Source organism: Brachyistius frenatus, unplaced genomic scaffold (genome assembly GCF_029030835.1).
Source record: "Brachyistius frenatus isolate BFR_SWC_R1_liver_20210118 unplaced genomic scaffold, ASM2903083v1 Contig_326, whole genome shotgun sequence".
Classification (NCBI taxonomy): domain Eukaryota; kingdom Metazoa; phylum Chordata; class Actinopteri; family Embiotocidae; genus Brachyistius; species Brachyistius frenatus.
In genome coordinates this window covers 2,297-20,802 of record NW_027210925.1, presented here as the reverse complement: position 1 = coordinate 20,802, position 18,506 = coordinate 2,297, and the positions used below count along the sequence as shown (strand labels likewise).

Sequence of the window (18,506 nt, the reverse complement as noted above, 5' to 3'; positions counted from 1 at the left end):
GCGACATCAATGACACAACACACACACACACCGTCTTGATAAGGTTTAATTACAAAAAAAAAAAAAAAAAAAAAAAAAAACCAAGGACAAGAAAACAATAAATAAAACTAACAGTCAAAAAGAAGAGGAATAAACTACAAAATGATCAACAGTGAAAGGTTACATGAGGAGAATATTAACATAGTAACTACTGGCTCCATAACACCAGTACATTTCAACCTTTTCAAAGCAATGGTATAAATTTTGTAAAACCACAGGTCTATTAACTGTGTAAAAGTGTGAAGTGGGTGTACGGTTAAGTAAATTAATTCTGCACACAGGCCAATATCAAACAATCAGATGCAGACATATTTGAGTAAAAAAAAAAAAAAAAAAAAAGTTTTTTTGAAACATAAACAAAATATTTGAGCTTACATTATAATTTCTACACACACACCCACTAGCTTCAAAGATAATGCAGAAGATTATGCATTGAGATAAACACAGTCAGTCTATACATTACTATTTGTACATAAGGTCAGTGCTATATTATTCTCTACTAGCATGATGAAAAACAACAGGCATACTGAGTCTCTTTACAAGTGTTATTTGGCTGGAGTGACGCAAGGTGATTAGACTTCATTAATCCCATCTGAACACCAAAACAAGTAGAGAAACGGTTGTACAAGAAGTCTCACTTTTCACATACGTCTTACAATGCTGCAGCGCTGCAACTAATGATGCCACGAGGAATCATTTGGAAAATCATGCCATTTCAATTAAAAATATGGATAAGCTTTTCACTGCCAAGACTTTCAGTGCTTTTTAAACTGGCATCATGAACAGGTACAGTTAACTTTACGATTGTTTTTTTGTTTTTTTGCAAAACAATATTGACGAAGGCCCTTTTACCCTTTGGTCATCTGACAAGTTAATGACCGAGATGCAAACGCTTTCTTTCATTGGAGCGAGCTCACAACGACTGACGTTTGAAAAGGAAATAACAGAGTTGGAGTTGAAATCACCTTTCGTACGAGATCAATCTACTTCCCGGAGAGGAACGTTCTTTATCTTACAGGTTTAGTCATGTGTTGTGCACATGACCTTTCAATGATACGATGCTGCACAGTGAAAGACAGTAGAAAAGTGGATGTTGGTAAAGATGACCGGGGTGCATCAGGCAGTGGCAGTTTTGTGTTTGGGCCTGGAAGAAATGATTCATAAGATTACATGGGATACGAAGATGAACGCAAAAATGACACAGTTTTATCCTTTAAAAGGATAAATATATGACTATGATTCTTTAATAGAGCTGGAGAAAAATGTCATATGTTTATGACAGAGTGCCACTACCTATCAAAGTGTAGTGTTGATAGCTGGAGTGTGTATCGTCTTGGAGACTGCAGCGCCACTGCTGCCCCCTGCTGTTAAGACCTGGAGCTGCAGCTGGTAAACACTGTCAGCCTGAAGACCATGAACTGTCACCGATCGCTGAGACTGTGGAGGGTGAAGCAGGGGAAGTTCACAAACACACACGGTTAGAATATAACTAGCAAAATAAAACATTAGAGTAGGAGTAGTAGTTCCCAGAAGAACTGATTATAAGAAGCCTCACTGACAAAAATTATTGAGATTTTCTTTTCTATTTTTATTGGATTTTTTTTGGAGAGATTATATAATATGACGACAGTTATCCACTAATTGATGATGCATCCTTATAATGTCCCTTTTTACTGCTTTTATAATTTAACCTTTTAAATGTATCAGTTGTCTTGATTCTTGACTAACTTGAAATGTAAGAGGAAAGTAAAAAAAGTAATTTTTAAGACACATCCACACCCTCTTACACAGAGACACACACCCATACACAATCCCCTTAATATATTTATATTTGATATTTTTGTTACTGCTATTTTATTGCTTTTCTATTATTCTATTATTATCTTATTGCTTCTGTATGCTGCTGTAGTGAAAAAAACGTCCCCTCGGGGATAAATAAAGTAACTACCTAACCTAACCTAACCTTAATGCCCCTCAGCTATTATCCTCCTGCTGCGAGCAACAACGCAGACCTGACTTTTCTCTTTGTCTCACCGGTGCGATTGTCTGCGTCTGGGAGATAAGCGCATCTTCCTGTCCTTCTATTGCCTCAGATTGCAGCGTCCAGGTGAACTGGAACCCCTCAACGGCTGCTGGGTCCAGTGCATGCTGGGATATCCTCCAGCGAAACGTTGTGAGCAGGGTGCCATTGACTTGTTTAAAGTCTGCTGTCAGCCGTTCTGGACGCAGTACCACTTTTCTGCCTGCCAGGAGGCGCTCTGACACAAACAAAGGACACATTTCCTTCACCGATCACAGAACACTTATACATTTTTCACCAGGTTTAAAATGACAATTTTTAATGTCCTTAAAGTTTGAAGTCCATTAAACTAGATGACTGTGTACATGCAACAAAAGGTTGTTAAGCAAGACGACTAAAATTTTGTGACAATACTTTGTTTCAGTGTTTGTGAAAGAGTGTGTCAGTGTTTCTACAAGCCATCTTTTGGGGTCAAATTACAAAAGCCACCTTCTAGAATTATGTTTTTTTTAATAGGCAATAAGGGGTTATGGGATTAATGAACACTGCGTTTACATCTGTGTTTACTTACTCCTACCCTCAGCGTTGCAGGGCAAAGCTTTGTCTCCTCTGACCCTGATGGAGGAGCAAGTCGGGGTCGTAACCCAGGCAACAGCCTCTGACCCCGGGTCAGCCTTCATTGCCACAGCGACCCGGTACTTACAGGCGAACAGCAGGCCGGTGATGGTGTGATGGGTGCCCTGCAGAGACGGGAAACTTTAAACTGACCCATTACAAGTTTCCTTAAAATATACATTTACCTCCATTTTCTGTCTCGACACCTGTCTTATATAAGCAACTTGTTAGCTCCTCGTGTTAAAATAAACACTAAAGTTTTCCGCACTTTGGCAGCTTTGCAGGTCAAATGTGGAGAAATGCTGAGCAAAAAAATCATGTTCTGTGATTTCGAGCAAGCTGCAAAGCACTTTGATGTTTATCAACCCCTTCATCTGTGATCACTTTGGATGAGTGGTTACCACCTGGACAACTTTGGTTGAACATCTAATGTTTCCTAATGCAGTGAGCAAAAAAGTGCTCTTCCCTGCTGCAGATCCCATTTATGTTCGGGTTTAGAACAGTTGCATTTCATACAGAACATGTGTAGAAAAATAAGATTTACGTTTTGGCAAAACATTTCATTCTTAGTGGTTATTGGTCAGGTTAGTCTGCAAAGAACTTTACCGCAGATTATTTTTTCTGTCAAATTTTGACATTTGCTGATTTACCAATTCATTAGTCACACCTGTACAAACTCCAGTTGGTACACTACGCTGGATTAAATACCTTGATGAGAATTACTTCATTAAAGTTTTTGTTGAGCTTGTTTTGTTCTTTTTAGGTTACATTATTTTCCCCAGAAGGACAGGCCAAAAACACCTTTGCAAATGTAAACCACTACGGTCCATGAATTAGAAATTGCAATATAGAAATGATATAGATGATTTATTTAAGAAACAAACACACACAAGCATAGAAATGTGCCTCTGCCAAGTATCTGACAGGGTTATGGTAAGAGTGATGGTAGGCAGAGACAGAGAGATGATGGCACAGACAAAGTTGCACACAGACAAAGGATGGGAGCATTCCAGACTGATCTGAATTATGGTGATGAAATATGATCTGTCATCCACACATGCGCGCACACACACACACGCACACACACACACACAAGTAACACTTCGAGAGTAACAAAAGATCTTCACGCTATTTCATGGACACACAGATTCACATAAAACCCAGCCAGGAGACTGTACCTGCACTGTTGTGGTTCTCTCTGTGCTTGAAACATTAGTACTGCAGGTATGTGGACGCCACCGCAAAATGTATGGACCAGGGTGTCGCTGCCTGGCTGTGATAGAAAAAAAAAGAGGGATCAGACACACATGACAGAGCCTGTGTTACCTCATTTGAAAAATATGTAATGATAATATATTAAATGCTCCTATATATATATATATATATATAAAGTAATAATCACTTCTTGCAGTGGTCATTATTGTAGTGCAATAAATCGATCACCTTCAGATTAGGTCCACTCATCCGTCTCTGATTATTACTTTCAACAAAATTATCTATACATGAGTATGTGGGTGTTTGGGGCCGAGCTCATTGTCCATCATCCACAGAGTTAACAGTTTGATCCACAGCTCTTCCTGTATCACAGATTGTTCATGGTGTTTAAGTGCTTTTCTCAAGGCCATTGGTGTGCATGAAAGGGTAGTGAGAGGCAAATTTTGGAGTCCAATTATCCTATTTCCATTCCAAGTATTAAAAATGCGTCCTTTCCTTTCAGTTTTGTTTAGTTGGTTAGTGTTTCAAAATCAACTCACTGTGGTACCACTTCCAGAACGCCTTCACCTGCAACTGGTTGTCATGATAATGAGGGGAAGCAACCTCCAGCCGCAGGTCTCCAGGGGTGACGGAGTCCAGGGGGGATTCAGGGTGAGGCAGAGAAGACGAGACGGGCAGGTCAGAGGAAGAGGGGGAGGAGGATGAGAGGGAAGGAGAGGAGGGAAGGGACGATGAAGATGAGGAAGAAGACGGGAGCTCATTGGAGAAGTCTTTGCCTTCGGTGGTGTCAGATTGAAAGAGCGAGAGAGAGAGAGAGAGAGGGAAAACAACACATTTTAGCATTTTACAGCTAGGCTGATTTAAAGGCTTTTTGTTGGAACGATAACAAATAACCTGAATTTCAAAGTTCATAAATAACAAACCTCATTTCTTCCGTTTGTTCAGTAATTTTTTTTATAGACCTACAAACAAACGTAAAAGTTTGTATGCAGGTGAAATGTTCACTGTCCTGTGTGTGCATGTTGAGGACAGTCATGAAAGTATTTGTAGAAACATATTTTTTGGTCTAATTTTCCCAACGAAAATAATTACTTTTAACAAAATATACATCTTAAGCGTAAAAGCATATCGGATATGGGAACATGATCTATTAATCATGAAGTTGCTCACTGTTATGTATGTGTGCGTGTGCGCGTTGAGGATGTGAAACGTGTTACACAGCACATGGAATTCATAAATATGTTGTGACAGAAATATCATAAACTGGTAATGGGAGTGCAGCTGGTAGCGTGTTTTCCTGTTGTTTCATTCACCCCGAAAACACTAATTGGCTTTATCTGGCCAAACTGACCCTCATTAGCATCGAGCAGAAAGCCAAAACATGGACTGTTTCAAATAAGATTAATCCTGAATTATAAGTGGCAATATTTTCATATATAAAGTTGTTGGTATGTGGTTTGGTAATTGAGCTGCAGCTGGCTATAATCCTCGGCTGGGCTGACCGATAGGTCACCTATAAATACCTCTGTTGCCTAGACGACCATTAACATTGCCACTTTCCACTGTACTACATGTTTCTGCGTGTTGAAACAGTGCAGCCATAGGAAGACAGAATATGCTGACAGTCAGCAAATGCAGCAGCTCTAACCTTAACAGGAAAATCATTAACTCAATAATGTATGGCTCAGCTAACAAATAGGTGCTGTGGACTGTGCTGTATAAACACTATTCATTAATGTCAAGACAAGTTAATGAAATGTTCAAAAAGAGTAGTTAATAAGTGCTGTTTGGGACAGAGCTCCTTGGCTGCGAGAGCAGTCCCTGAGTTAATATGACTGTCTGGTTGAATCACATCAGCACAAACTGAACAACTACATTTTACACAACTCAGCCAAGGAACAGCAGTTCACCGAGCAACTTACATTTAGTTGTACCGTGTTTAGTCTTTCAAGGCAAAATTGTACAAAATCAACCGAATGTTTGGTGCTTCTTACTGCCAGTTCAATATTATATAATGCTCAACCAATCTGTTTAGAGAGAAAGGTGTGATTCATGGTAGCCTATGTAATATTAAATCACAAACATTAAACCTAGAATTAGTTCATCAATGGTAAAATGACTAATTGTCACTTTTACACCTTTTTTTTTGGTACAAATTAGATAAATAAGCTATTAAGATAAATACTCTTGATTGGGGAGGTGTAGATATGTTGGTAGGCAGACAGAGGTTAGCTGCCTGCTCTCTGTCTTCATACAAAGCTACACTAACCATGTACTCACATTATTAGAAGTGAGAGCGGTATCATCAAGTCTCAGCAAGAAACCAAATAAGTGTCATCAGGTCAAACTGTTTCTTAACTATAAAAGCAATAATTACTAACAGAGTCATTTAATACTGAAAGGAAACATGTAGCCTCTTATAATACACTGGTATTGTTAAATATCCAAATTATTCCATAATATAAATGTGAGGTCAGCCCTGTGAGGAAGATGCTTTGCTTTGCTTTTTACCTGTATGAGTGACTGTGGTGAAAACAAGTTGAGCTCTGTGACTCTTCAGTCTCTTCTGACCCCAGTAGACCACCGTCTGGACAGACAGGATGTAAGAAGTAGCAGGCAGCAGGCCTTGCAGCCACAGCTCACACTGTGCCTACAACACATTGAAGAATAGGAACATGAATTAGAGAAACATAATATTTCTAATTTATTTAAACCTGTATTCCTTAGCTTCTTCTAGGTCTGTGCTGATGCAGCTTTATGCGCTAGAACCGGATTGGGGTCTCATACTGTTTGTACCGGACGACGCAAAAATAACTAGAAATAGAAATAGAAGAAATTCCAATCACCAACTGTTTGTCTACAGCAGATAAAGTCAAAGAAAAACTGCTTTATTACGTCGTCAGGGTCGCGAATACAGAGACCACCATCTCCATCCTCCTTACTGTCATAATTATCCGCATCGCCATCAACCTGAGTGCTGTGTGTGCCTCGCTGCATGACTGACAGTGCAGACCTGTTCTGCATTAGTCCGCTGTTTGACTGACATCTCATTAACAAGCTCTTAGTCAATCAGCTCTGTCTGTCTGTGTGGATTTGAGGCAGTCACAACAAAGAGATGCTTGGATGATAACGAGCGTGTGTGTGTGTGTGTGTGTGTGTGTGTGTTGTGTGTACACTTTAAGAGCAAATGAGACTAAAGCAAGTTAAAAGCAGTTTCTTGGTGACCTATTGACAAAATGGGGTAAAAGTATTTCCATTACCCTCAAGATAGACAAAACATATGGCCTGTACAGCTGTACGTCGGTCGGTGTGTGTGTGTGTGTGTGTGTGTGTGTGTGTGTGTGTGTGTGTGTGTGTGTGTGTGTGTGTGTGTGTGTGTGTGTGTGTGTGTGTGTGTGTTGTGAAACGGAGAGCTTGAGAGAGGCCTGGATTTCTATTTTGGTGAATAATGTCAGTGGACATTATATGCAAGACACTGATGTATATTTAAAAGCACTGATTCAGCAGAGGTTTGAACACTTCCTCTGAATTCCCCTTTTACCATCAGGTTTAATGCTAAATTTCTCCGGTCCTGCATAAATTCCTGATTGACAGGATATGTGTTTTACACACGTAAAGGGAATATATCACGTTGTGCTGATGGAGGGCAATAAAATATCAGCGCTTTCCATGATAAAGACATTTATTTTACACAACGTAGCTCTGCTATTCTGGTTCCTACCTGCCTGTTGTGATGCTGCTGGTTTGTGTGTGTAGATGCAGCTGCAAGCAGGAAACACTAGTTAGGGGGGCTCATTTAAATTCCAGACCTCCCAGCCAAGCAGAACAGAGGACCAGACTACAGATAAATGGCTCCGCCAGGCTCAGTCTGGGATCGCCATCACTACTTAGGATAGCTAGATCCATATGAGTGTGCCTGCATTTAACCTCGAAACTTTGATGTTTATGCTTCAGCTATTTTTTCCATGAAGTAAATGTTCACATTACTTCTGTTACTTGCAGAAAGACATCAGACAAAGTGGAACAATCCAGAGAATGATTATTTTTATCATTCATTATTTTGCCTGTTTACTAATTGGAAATAATAAAAAAAAAAAGGTTCAGTCATTACTGAGGTGATCATACCTGTTGCATCAAGGCTGAAGTATCTGTTTGTGTTGTTTACAGTGATTATGGGTATTTGGTTGCTGTTGTCTTGACTTAGCTGCATTGCTAACGTATTACATCATCATCACACCTATAATCACGATAATAAAATCCTCCCATTTAAGTATCACTGCTGCATTAAATGTAATTTTAAAAGGACATCAAAGACTTTTAGAAGTTAGTCAATGACTTGAGCAACAATGACGAAGCAAAATAACTTCATATCCCATTAGTCTGAGCTGGCAGCTAAAGGACTGCATCAACATCTAAATATAAATACTATGACACGTCGCTCACGCAGATCTTTAGCTGCTGTAGAGCCATGATAACTGATACACCCACTCACTAATGCCCTCATGCTGTAGTGAATGGCATATTGTCGGTACATTCCCAGATGCTTTGACTTGAGTTAAGCACATTATCCAAATGCAGGAAAGCCACTTCTCCCTGTTGTCAGTCAGTCTACATGGCTCAGTTGTCATGTTATTCCCGCGCTGTAAAGTCGGACCAACATGTTGTCATTGCACTCTAACAAAGTTAAGTCCCGTGAAGATAATGGTGCGTCTGTCTGAGGACAATATTGCATTTTCAGATCCACAAGGAACACATGCAAAAAGTCTGCAGAGGACTTCAGTCATGGTAAAGCGTGGCAAACAACACTTTCAGGGTGAATATGTCAAATTAGTGCACATGTAAAGTTTTCTTAATACCTAATTTTTGCTCATTATTTAAGTCTACTTCCTGAATCAAGATGTAGGAGTAGCTCCTCCGAGTCTCCACCTAATTCTCATTTGTAGGATCATTTATTGGCCACAGGTGGTTTCAGCAAGACGTAGTTTAATTTAAAGGATTATTTAATGTCTAATATTCAGAATGAATATCAAGGAGTGTTAAATGAGAGTACCATCCTTTCCTGTGGTGCGTGTTGCCTCCTGTTAACCTTCATGATGTTGTAGCTCAAATATAAGCAGAACAACATACAAACTAGATGAGTTATTCCAGTTTGCACCACCACTTGTACACAGTAGCTGTTTATAGAACCTGTCCTGTTTGAGCACTGCACACGCCTGTAAACTCACCACAGCAAGGAGAATACAACAAAGAACTGTGTGCGTGTGCGTGTGCGTGTGAAGTGCAGCTGTTTACAGGCCTTGTAAAACTTCTCAGGTGCAGCTATAGATCTCATGTGTTTGCCGCATGTGTGCTTTTGTACTTTAAATTGTGACTGAGGAGTTTGTACATTTTTACAGTGGCCCTGAGAGCTCAACACAATGTTAGAAAAGAACATTTCATCAGAAATTTGTCGACACATGCGTAGCATTTGCAATTGAAAAGAAAAAAGTTAATGAAAAAGTTCAAAGTTATAACATCACTGCCATTCTCAAACCTTTCTCCGACATATTCAGTGGTTGCAGATCGGCAGATGATGGAAGAGAAGACTTTTGGCCTTGGTCAGGGTTTGCACTCTCTGATTGCCCCTCAAGTTTGTATATTTTCACATAATATTATGATCAGAGTGAAGACAACATCAATGAGTAAATAGTGTAATTAAATGCTCATAGATCTTCCTTACCCCCTGAGTCACTCTGCTGTTGCTCTCCTTTTTACCCTGTTCTTGTGCGCGCGAGTGTGTAGGTCGTGTGTGCATGTTGCTGTGCACTGTATGTGTGTGTGCGTGTTTGTGCACTGTGTGTGTATGTCGAGACATCCAGGTGATTCTGTAGTTGTGGACAGGCAGGTCTCCCTCCCTGGGGGGATCCCAGCGTAACAAGGCCGCCACTGAGACCCCACTCCCCTTTGACCTACAGAGAGAAAAACACAAGTCAAACAACATCACAACAGGAATGGAAATGAATTCATGGTAATAAAGAGTCCTTCACAGTCATATGTAGAAGTAAATCTTTAACGGTTCTGCCGAGTGGCAGTAAACTAGATTCACTACTTGTTTGTCAGCTGCTCTCTGTTGGGTTTATAATCTTCCATTTCCTCTGGTAGGTACAGAAGAGGCTCAGACACTTTATATCATGCTGAAAAGAAGCTACAATTTAAGTCATCACCTCTGTTATTAAATGTTATTGGAATATCTCTTTTGCTCCAAGACATGGTCTGAACTTTATATGGCCTTATTTTGCAGCATACAAATAGGAAAGACACTGCAGTTTGTAATTGAACACGGATGAACTGTAATTTCGGATGTAGATACGCAAATCAGACAAGGCTTGTTTTTGTCCCAGACCACATTATATAAATGATTTCTCAGCCTGCAGTGCTATAAATGTGTACAGCAACTACCTCAGAAAGGAATATTCATTCATCTTTTTATCTTCCATCTCTATAAGTCGTTAGATACCTTTCCGTGAACTGGGACGCTGGTTGGGAACCCGTCCAGTCTAGGGTCTGGTTGATCACTCTTATATTTATCGGCGGTTCTGGAGCCGAAGGGTCTGCAGAGATAGGCAGAAAAAGAAACGTGCAGTCATGAGTAAGATGGTCTAAAAAAAGTAAATAAATCTAAAAACATCATCAAAATCATCATCATCAGGACATACACGATTGTTCGTTGGCCATTTACGTCCTCATGGGGAAGTAAGCGTTAATTGAAGATCTGATTGGGCTGAATGATACTGAAGATCGACTTGCAATTTTCTGAACAATACTGCAGTTGGGATTGAAAGTCTTATTTTCTATTAATTTAACTACAGATTTGCATAGTATTAAACTAAATCCCTTGGTTAGCACCATCACTCATGTATTGTGTTTCTATATAACTAGAATTATATAAAATAATGAAGCTTCTTGTTGACTTTCAACAATCGATATTTATGCAAATATTCTCACTTTCCTTACAAAGTTTAACTGCTGCACACAACTTGCTTTACTTTACTCTCCATGTTGACGGCCACGGTGCCTCAAGTTTCCACATTTTACATGTTCAAGTTGCAGCTGGAGCTTCTAAAAAGACACAACGTGCTTTTTATTCTTTCAAATGTCAAAATTACACAGTCTGGCAAAATGGGCATAAAAAAAAAAAATGCAGACACCAGTGTGAAGAGCATACTAACTCAACAACAGCCTTTAAGTTATTTTTTTGTAGTTTGCCAACTCCCAAAATAAATTATCTAAATTAACGGTCACTAGCATAAACTTTGTTGCACTACATCTTTTTAATTCCTAATTGAGTAATGTACAAATAAAATCGAGGCTCAAATTTGCTCCCGATTTCAATCCGTTTAAACATTTAGCTCTTTCTATAGAAGGGATTTGTGTTGAGATCCTTGTTTCCTTAAAGCAGCTATAACCAGCTTGACTGAATTGTCTAATAACTCGATATTTAATGCGCTGCAGCGGAGAAGAATAAAGAAGCCATTCTGGGGGGAAAAGGCCAATTTCCTCTTGGTTTTATTCAAGTCTACAAAGCCAATTAGATTTACAGCATCAAAGGTGAGTGATACTGGAGAAGCCTGAAGCCCTTTTCAGTAGCTGCCACATCACAGACCAAAGGCGACCACCACTGGTCACCGTTTGCTTCCCAAATGAAATCTTGAGGTCGCCGTTCTTTCAACACGGACTCTGTATCTCATTAGAGCCTCAAACCCCAATGCTGTATTCGATTAAAACTACAAAATGTATCTGATTAGAACTACATCCTCCATGGCAGGCCTCCCACAGGCAGTGCTTGGCTGGCCCACATGCAGAGATCAAAGCTAGGGCAACATGTTGGAGCTGTAGGACCTGGCCTGTTTGTGAGTGTATGCGTTTGTGGTGTTTTTTGTTCTAAGCTTGGTATCTTTCAGTGTCAGCACTAATTGCCAGATCAGAACGAGGCCAGATCAGAAAGAGGCCTTTTTCTCTCTGTGTCTTGTTTCATGAAATGAAGACATCAGGATGAGCTTTTGGATCCAGACATTCCCCTGTAATTACTTCTGGCAGGTCCCGTGCAACTCCGATATCTCAATAAACAGGAAAAGGGTTTTCAAATCCCAATTCTCACTCTGGTTCGCATCAGGTCACCGTGGAGGGACTACAACCATCACGACATCTGCCAGCTTCCTGATTTGTGACCCCTGACCTCCAGCCCCTGACTAATCAGACTAATGAACTGGAAACACAAGACTCTGACTGCGATCAGATGGTATTTGGAATGTTTAAGTGTGTCTTTAACCTTTAACCCAGGCCCTCAAAATACACTCAGACCCACACTCCATGTCTTAAAAGAATAATTTCGCATTTTGACATTCACACTGATGTGCTTTCTTGCAGAGAGTTAGACGAGAAGATCCATATACTGTAGCTTCTTTTTGTCTTGTACATGAGGCAGCAGAGTTTAGCATGAAAAAACTAGAGTTTGAAAACTACAATTTATTTATTTATTTATTTTTTTTGGGGGGGGGTTGTGTGGCACTTTTCCTTGACTGGGAGCCGTAACTTACTGAAATCAGTTATCGTATCATCAGGAATAAAAGAAGAATCCAATCAGCATTTCTGAGCATCACTCCGTACAAAACAAAGCATCATCACAACATGAATGCAAAGAATTCAGGAGGCTTTAGCTTCAAGCCAAAAGTCTCCCACATAAACCCCCGATAAGAACCCAAACATTAGTTGGCTGCTGCTAATAGCCTAACGGGGGAATTATGCCAACACCGATTAAAAAAAGGGTATTATTGCTCACAAATCAGCAATGTGCGGTCTTCGTGTTGAACAAACTGAGAAATCCAGTGTCCTGTTGGGAAGTTTTCTCTCTTTTGGACATTATACTGCCACAAGATGAGGAGAACAGAGGAAATAAATTCCTCTTCAAGTAAATATAATTGCCCATCTTGTCTTTGTCCCGTCCATATGTTGATGAATCCAAATTCTTTCAAATTAATGTGATGGATGTAGCGGTTTGTTTACACTGTCAAAAAGGTGAAACTGATGTACGCTTGTGGATTTTTTTCCACTTTTTCTTAACATAAAAGAGACGCAAACAAATATGTCTAAATGACGCATATATATGTGCAGCCCAGAAAAATCAAATGTAACCAAAAGCTCCCAGAGACGTATCCGGCACACGTTGTAATGTTAATAAAAATCCTTTTGGAGGCTAAAAGGATTCCACCATTTGGTGTTGTGCTGCAGTGGTGGAAAATGCTATCTGAGACACCTCCTCATAATCTCCCAGAAGTGTTCAACTGATAAAGAACCTTTTTCCAAACTTCGGTCCAACCTGAAGTCATTATTCACATTCAAACATTCTCCAGCCAATCCTGGCAGGGAGTTCATATCACTAGCCAATCCTGGCGTAACACCAGTATGACCTCAGTCTGCTAAGCATTAGAGTTAGGACCTCCTACAGTGTGTGTGTGTGTGCGTGCGTGCGTGCGCGCGTGCGTGTGCGTGAGACTGTCTTTCTCTTACTTTCACCCTGTCTCACTGACCCACGCGGGGGATTTCATTCTGGCACTAAACCAGTTGAATGAGTATGCATGTGTGTGTCTTTCACAGTATGTGTAAATACGTGCGTATAGTTGTGTGTATTTTCTGTTTCCTGTCAGTGTTTTATGGACTGCCTGATAGTTTTTCTGCTGTGTACCTTATCCATCAAGACTGAGTGAAAGGGGGAGAAAGAACAGAGATGGAGTCGAAGGGAAATGTTCCCGAGTTTCTGACTTTTCCCCGTGGAGGTGTAATATCTCTCATAAAATGACACAAAGTGAACGCAAGTAACCGTGTTTTGCTCAGTGTCTCATGACGGAATATCAAAATTCACAAGTAGGTTATGGAAACACGCGGGAGGAATCATCACTCTCCGTGGGACACTCATAACGGTTCTCTTAAGACAACCGAAGTATGTGTTTAGAGAGTGTTTGTATTACCTTTACTGGAGATGTAGTGCTTGCTGGGTGTGGTGAAACCTCTGCTGCCGTGGCTGTTGATGGCTGCAACTCTAAACTGGTACCAACGCTGAGGTCTCAGATCTGACAGAACCACATCTTCAGAGAGGGTCTGAAAACACAAACACATAACAATGACTAGGTACATGAGAGGCAAAGGGTTTTGTTTCAGACAAACAGCATAGTGCTGAGGTTTTAGCTCTTAAGAGCTTTACATTCTTTTCTATCGTGCAATTCCATCAGGGAAGCGTCTGATTGGTCCAAGCAACATGACAATGAGCCCAAACCTAACGCCAGATTTATAAAGAAGAACACAAGAAGAACAACAAGTCCCGGCACATGTGGTGCGGCCGCCATAGAGGTCTGATCTCAATGTCACGAAGATTACATGGATTCCATGAAGGAAGTGAGACATCTTAAATCCACAGAAGAGCTGCAGCAGGTGTATCTAGGAGAACTAGTGCTGTTTTCGAGGAAAAGGGTGGTCGAGCCAAATGTCTATTTGTTTGTTTTTGTTTTTTTATGCCTCTGCGATCGCAACAACCGCGACCAGAGGCATTATGTTCTGGGTTTGTCCATCCGTCCGTCCCATTCTTATGAACGTCACATCTCAGGAACGCCTTGAGGAAATTTCTTCAAACTTTCCACAAACATTTACTTGGATACATAGACAAACTAATTTTATTTTGGCGGCCACAGGTCAAAGGTCAAGGTCACCAAGACCTCATGCTTTTTCCATTCTCGTAAGCTCAATATCTCATGAATGCCTTGGGGATATCTGGAAACAGGGGGAAACAGCTAGCCTCTCTCTTTGTTACCGTTCAGAGGTAACAAAAAAAGCACAGACGAGCACCTCTTAATAACACATTATGTCTGATCTAAACAAAAAATATTTAAGTGTAAAAATACAACATTGTGGTGTTGCAGGTAGTTATTGCTGGAGTATTTCTCGGAAATTGCCATTTATTCAGGCATTAGAAAAGGACATTTCAAAACAATTAAGAGTAGGGTAAGGAGTAGGATAACTAACTGAAACACCTCTGTATAATACAACAAGAGCACCACAAACTACATCAGTTAAATTAACACCTTTCTCAAAATATTTCCAATTAAAACTGAACATGACATCCTTCATGAAGGTAGAATTGCTGCATGGCTGTTGTATTTGACTGCATTACTTTTTGCTTGATGTATCTAATAAACTGGCAGCTGACAGTTGTACATGGAGCAGGACATCAGATGAAGTCAGATGAACACCGTCAGATTGGAATTCAATCTGATAATAGTGAAATTAAACGATTTGCCAAAATTATGGTTGAAATTGCCAAAGATTCACATGTTTTGTCTCCCTGACAGTGCAAATGTAATCACTGCTTAAAATCTACTCATCCAGACACACACACACACACACACACACACACACACACACACACACACACACACACACACACACACACACACACATGCACACGCACACAGACACGAGCCATCTATTTAAGTCCATAATGAGCGTTCAGTCATTCAGACGCAGCCGGTGGAACGACTGTGGCTGCCTGTGGTTCCTGTTTAAGCTCTGCTTATTTACCTAACCTCACACAGGCACACACACATGGACGTACAGTGCACACACACACTCACTCATACACACACACACACACAGACACACGTAGGGTTTACCCTGGCAGAATGGGAGACTGACTGGGGTGGAGAGGTTTAGACAGCACGGCAGCAGACTGATGAGGTGGAAACAGAGTCTAACATCCATCTCCATAGCTGAGAAGTTTCATCATTCGAGGCAAATTGAGAGTTATGAGGTAAAGATATGTTACAAACTTTGTGGTGTTGCTCCACTGTTAAAGGCACAGGGAACCCTTTCTACAGCCTCAACGGCTCTGCTACCATCAGTGTTGTCAGTTAGAAAGAATCAACGATATGTCATGCTCTTAATTAAATTTTTCTCAGGCTATTAGCGTCCTCATATCATTATCTCTCCGTCTGACAACCCTAAGTAATAAAGAGAGAAATTATGAATAAGCAAATACATTTCTATAACATTAACTATACTTCTCGAGTCAAATCCTTAGTCAATGATTAGCTTCTTTCTTAATAGTTATAATGTCAATATCTCCAAACGTCCAATCACTTAATAAAGCCCTGGGATAAAACGAGGAGAGGCTGCTAGTTATTTACCATGGCAACAGTCGACCACGGGGAGGCGTGGTCTTCACTGGGGTGAATGCCGATGTTCCAGCGGGACTGAAGCATGTAAACGACTGGCTCCACGCTGACATTGAACTTTGAAACCCACACCAACTTCACATGACCCTCTGAATCCTCCACAAAGCTCATGTCTCTGCGCGGCTTCAGAGGAACACCTGCAAGAAAAGCGAACGGGAAAGGAATGTTTTTTTTTTAAAAGACATCTGAATATCATTATGGGATTAAGGGTGTGAGGACAGAAGAGTGGCGTTATACATATTGGAAATTTATAGTTTGCAATTTTGGCAAATATAAGACTGACTTCACTTGACTATGTAATGACACGGGGCATGGACCGTTTAAATAAATAAATTAAAGTTGAAAGGATTTCAAAGACACCATCACATCTTAGTACTTTTAGAATTGTTAAGTTAATCAATACCAATTTATTAAAAATTAAAGTAAAATTTATCAGGCATAATTATATTCACTACAAATGATTCAATCCCTTCTCAGTGATGTGATGTTATAACACTGGTGAAATTCAAACAACATAAGCAGGGAAAGAAATATTACAAAATGTCACTCAAGCAATATTTTGTTTGTGTTAAATTATGACGGCAGCCAAAACATAACCGCATCTGAAGCAATCCATGTTAGTGTCTAAATCCAAACAGACTCAAGATAGAGACGCTAACCAAGATGGGACTGTCTAAAACTTGGGATGCAGTTAAGCAGGCAGGATTCACAGATCTTTATTACATTAAATTGTTTTCAATTCATTTGCCAGACACTCGATCAAAGCGACTTGCAAAATGTATATTTAAAGAACATCACAAGAGCTAGATGTCATGTCAAATACTGTAAGTGCATCCTTCTTGAACAAGCACCTAAAAGCATGTTCAGTGTAACGAACATCGGCAGCTAGTGAGAGCATATCATCTGACAGAGCTCTTATCTAAAAGAAAAAAATGGATAGCTAATCATCATTAATATAAATTAAACCACAGTCACACTTGATAGGACAATCAGTAACAGTTTTCTCTTGGAATCTGTTCTCTACCACCACGCCATTAAGGCCAAATTGTGCTGCACACATTCCTAAACAGCTGCCAGGGAATGACCTTTACCTTTATATAGATTGGCCGGGGCTTGGCATGTGGATCCGCAGCCGTTGGCGCAGCACTTCCTCGGGGATGGACAGTGCTGGTCAGACGAGCAGCTCTCCACGCAGGCTGCAGCAAATCCTGTGGCCCGCTGAGGCGGAGGGCAGTCTCCCTGACGAGACGACCTCAGGGAGGTCAGAAACTCCCGGCTCGTCACACACTCTGTCTGCTTCTGGTTGGAGGGGGGGGGGGGGGGGCGCACAGGGGGGTATTATTATTACTGCAGTTGACACACAACGGAAATAATGCGCAATGTTAAGAACACACAGGCGAGGGCATAATAACACGCAGTGTTTCCTTTGGTAAACTCCTACTGACTGGCAGCCCTTGAGCTTTGGTCTAAAATGTGTGTGTGTGCGTTTGTGTGTTTTTCTGTGTCTGTGCACATGGCTGCAGATCAGCAAAATGTAAACACAAGCTTCAGCTAATAGCCCTGAATTACCCAGTGTTCCTGACCAGCCAGCCAGTCAGCCATTTAGCCAGTAATATGCTTCAGCTATTGTGATGAAAAACTAATATGTGAAAACCACTGCAACTGGCTCTATACAAATAATCACTCTGTGTCACACAGACACAAGCAAAATACACATGAAACTGTTGCACACGCCGCCATGTATACATTCAAGAGCTCACGAATGTTAATTGTAACACACGTGCATCGGCTTGCGTAATAACACAGAATGCTCTTTCATGGCACACAGTCAAAACAGCCTCATGGTGCCAACAAAAGCAAGCTTCTAGTAAAGGAGTGACATCGCCACCACGGCTGCTGTGACACACACACACACACACACACACACACACACACACACACACACACACACACACACACACACACACACACACACACACACACACACACACACACACACACACACACACACACACAAAATGCACTTTCTATCTTACCTCACAGGACTTTGGAGACAGCACCTTCCTGGTTTCCCACAGTTCTTTGCATGGCTGAAGGCACTATACATAAACACAAAAACAGAAGTTGACAATCAGCTGACAGGTTTGTTGTTTTTGTAAAATTTGTAAAAACAACATTTACATTACTACCTTCTTAAAGCAGACATTTACAGGAGTGACATTTTGGGAAATATGCTGATTTCCTTTTGAATGAAGAATAGAGAAGATTAATATAACTCATGTCATGTCTGCCCATTCAAGATGTAAAATGTGAAATAACAACAAAAAAAAAAAAAAAAAAAATTCTATTGCAATTTT

General features: G+C 40.5%; 1 protein-coding gene across 1 annotated transcript; it reads right to left on the bottom strand.

Moving 5' to 3' along the window:
* Nucleotides 1-843: 843 nt before the first annotated feature.
* LOC138635759 (anosmin-1-like) lies at nucleotides 844-18,248 on the bottom strand (the record flags this gene model as incomplete). The annotated part of the gene is made up of 13 exons (XM_069723400.1): nucleotides 844-1,183; nucleotides 1,333-1,476; nucleotides 2,074-2,297; nucleotides 2,637-2,799; nucleotides 3,853-3,947; nucleotides 4,429-4,665; nucleotides 6,401-6,539; nucleotides 9,609-9,837; nucleotides 10,386-10,479; nucleotides 13,894-14,023; nucleotides 16,102-16,286; nucleotides 17,241-17,448; nucleotides 18,186-18,248. Coding segments are annotated over 12 exons (1,908 nt in total), but the record flags the coding sequence as incomplete, so codon positions are not given.
* Between the last annotated feature and the right edge of the window lie 258 nt (nucleotides 18,249-18,506).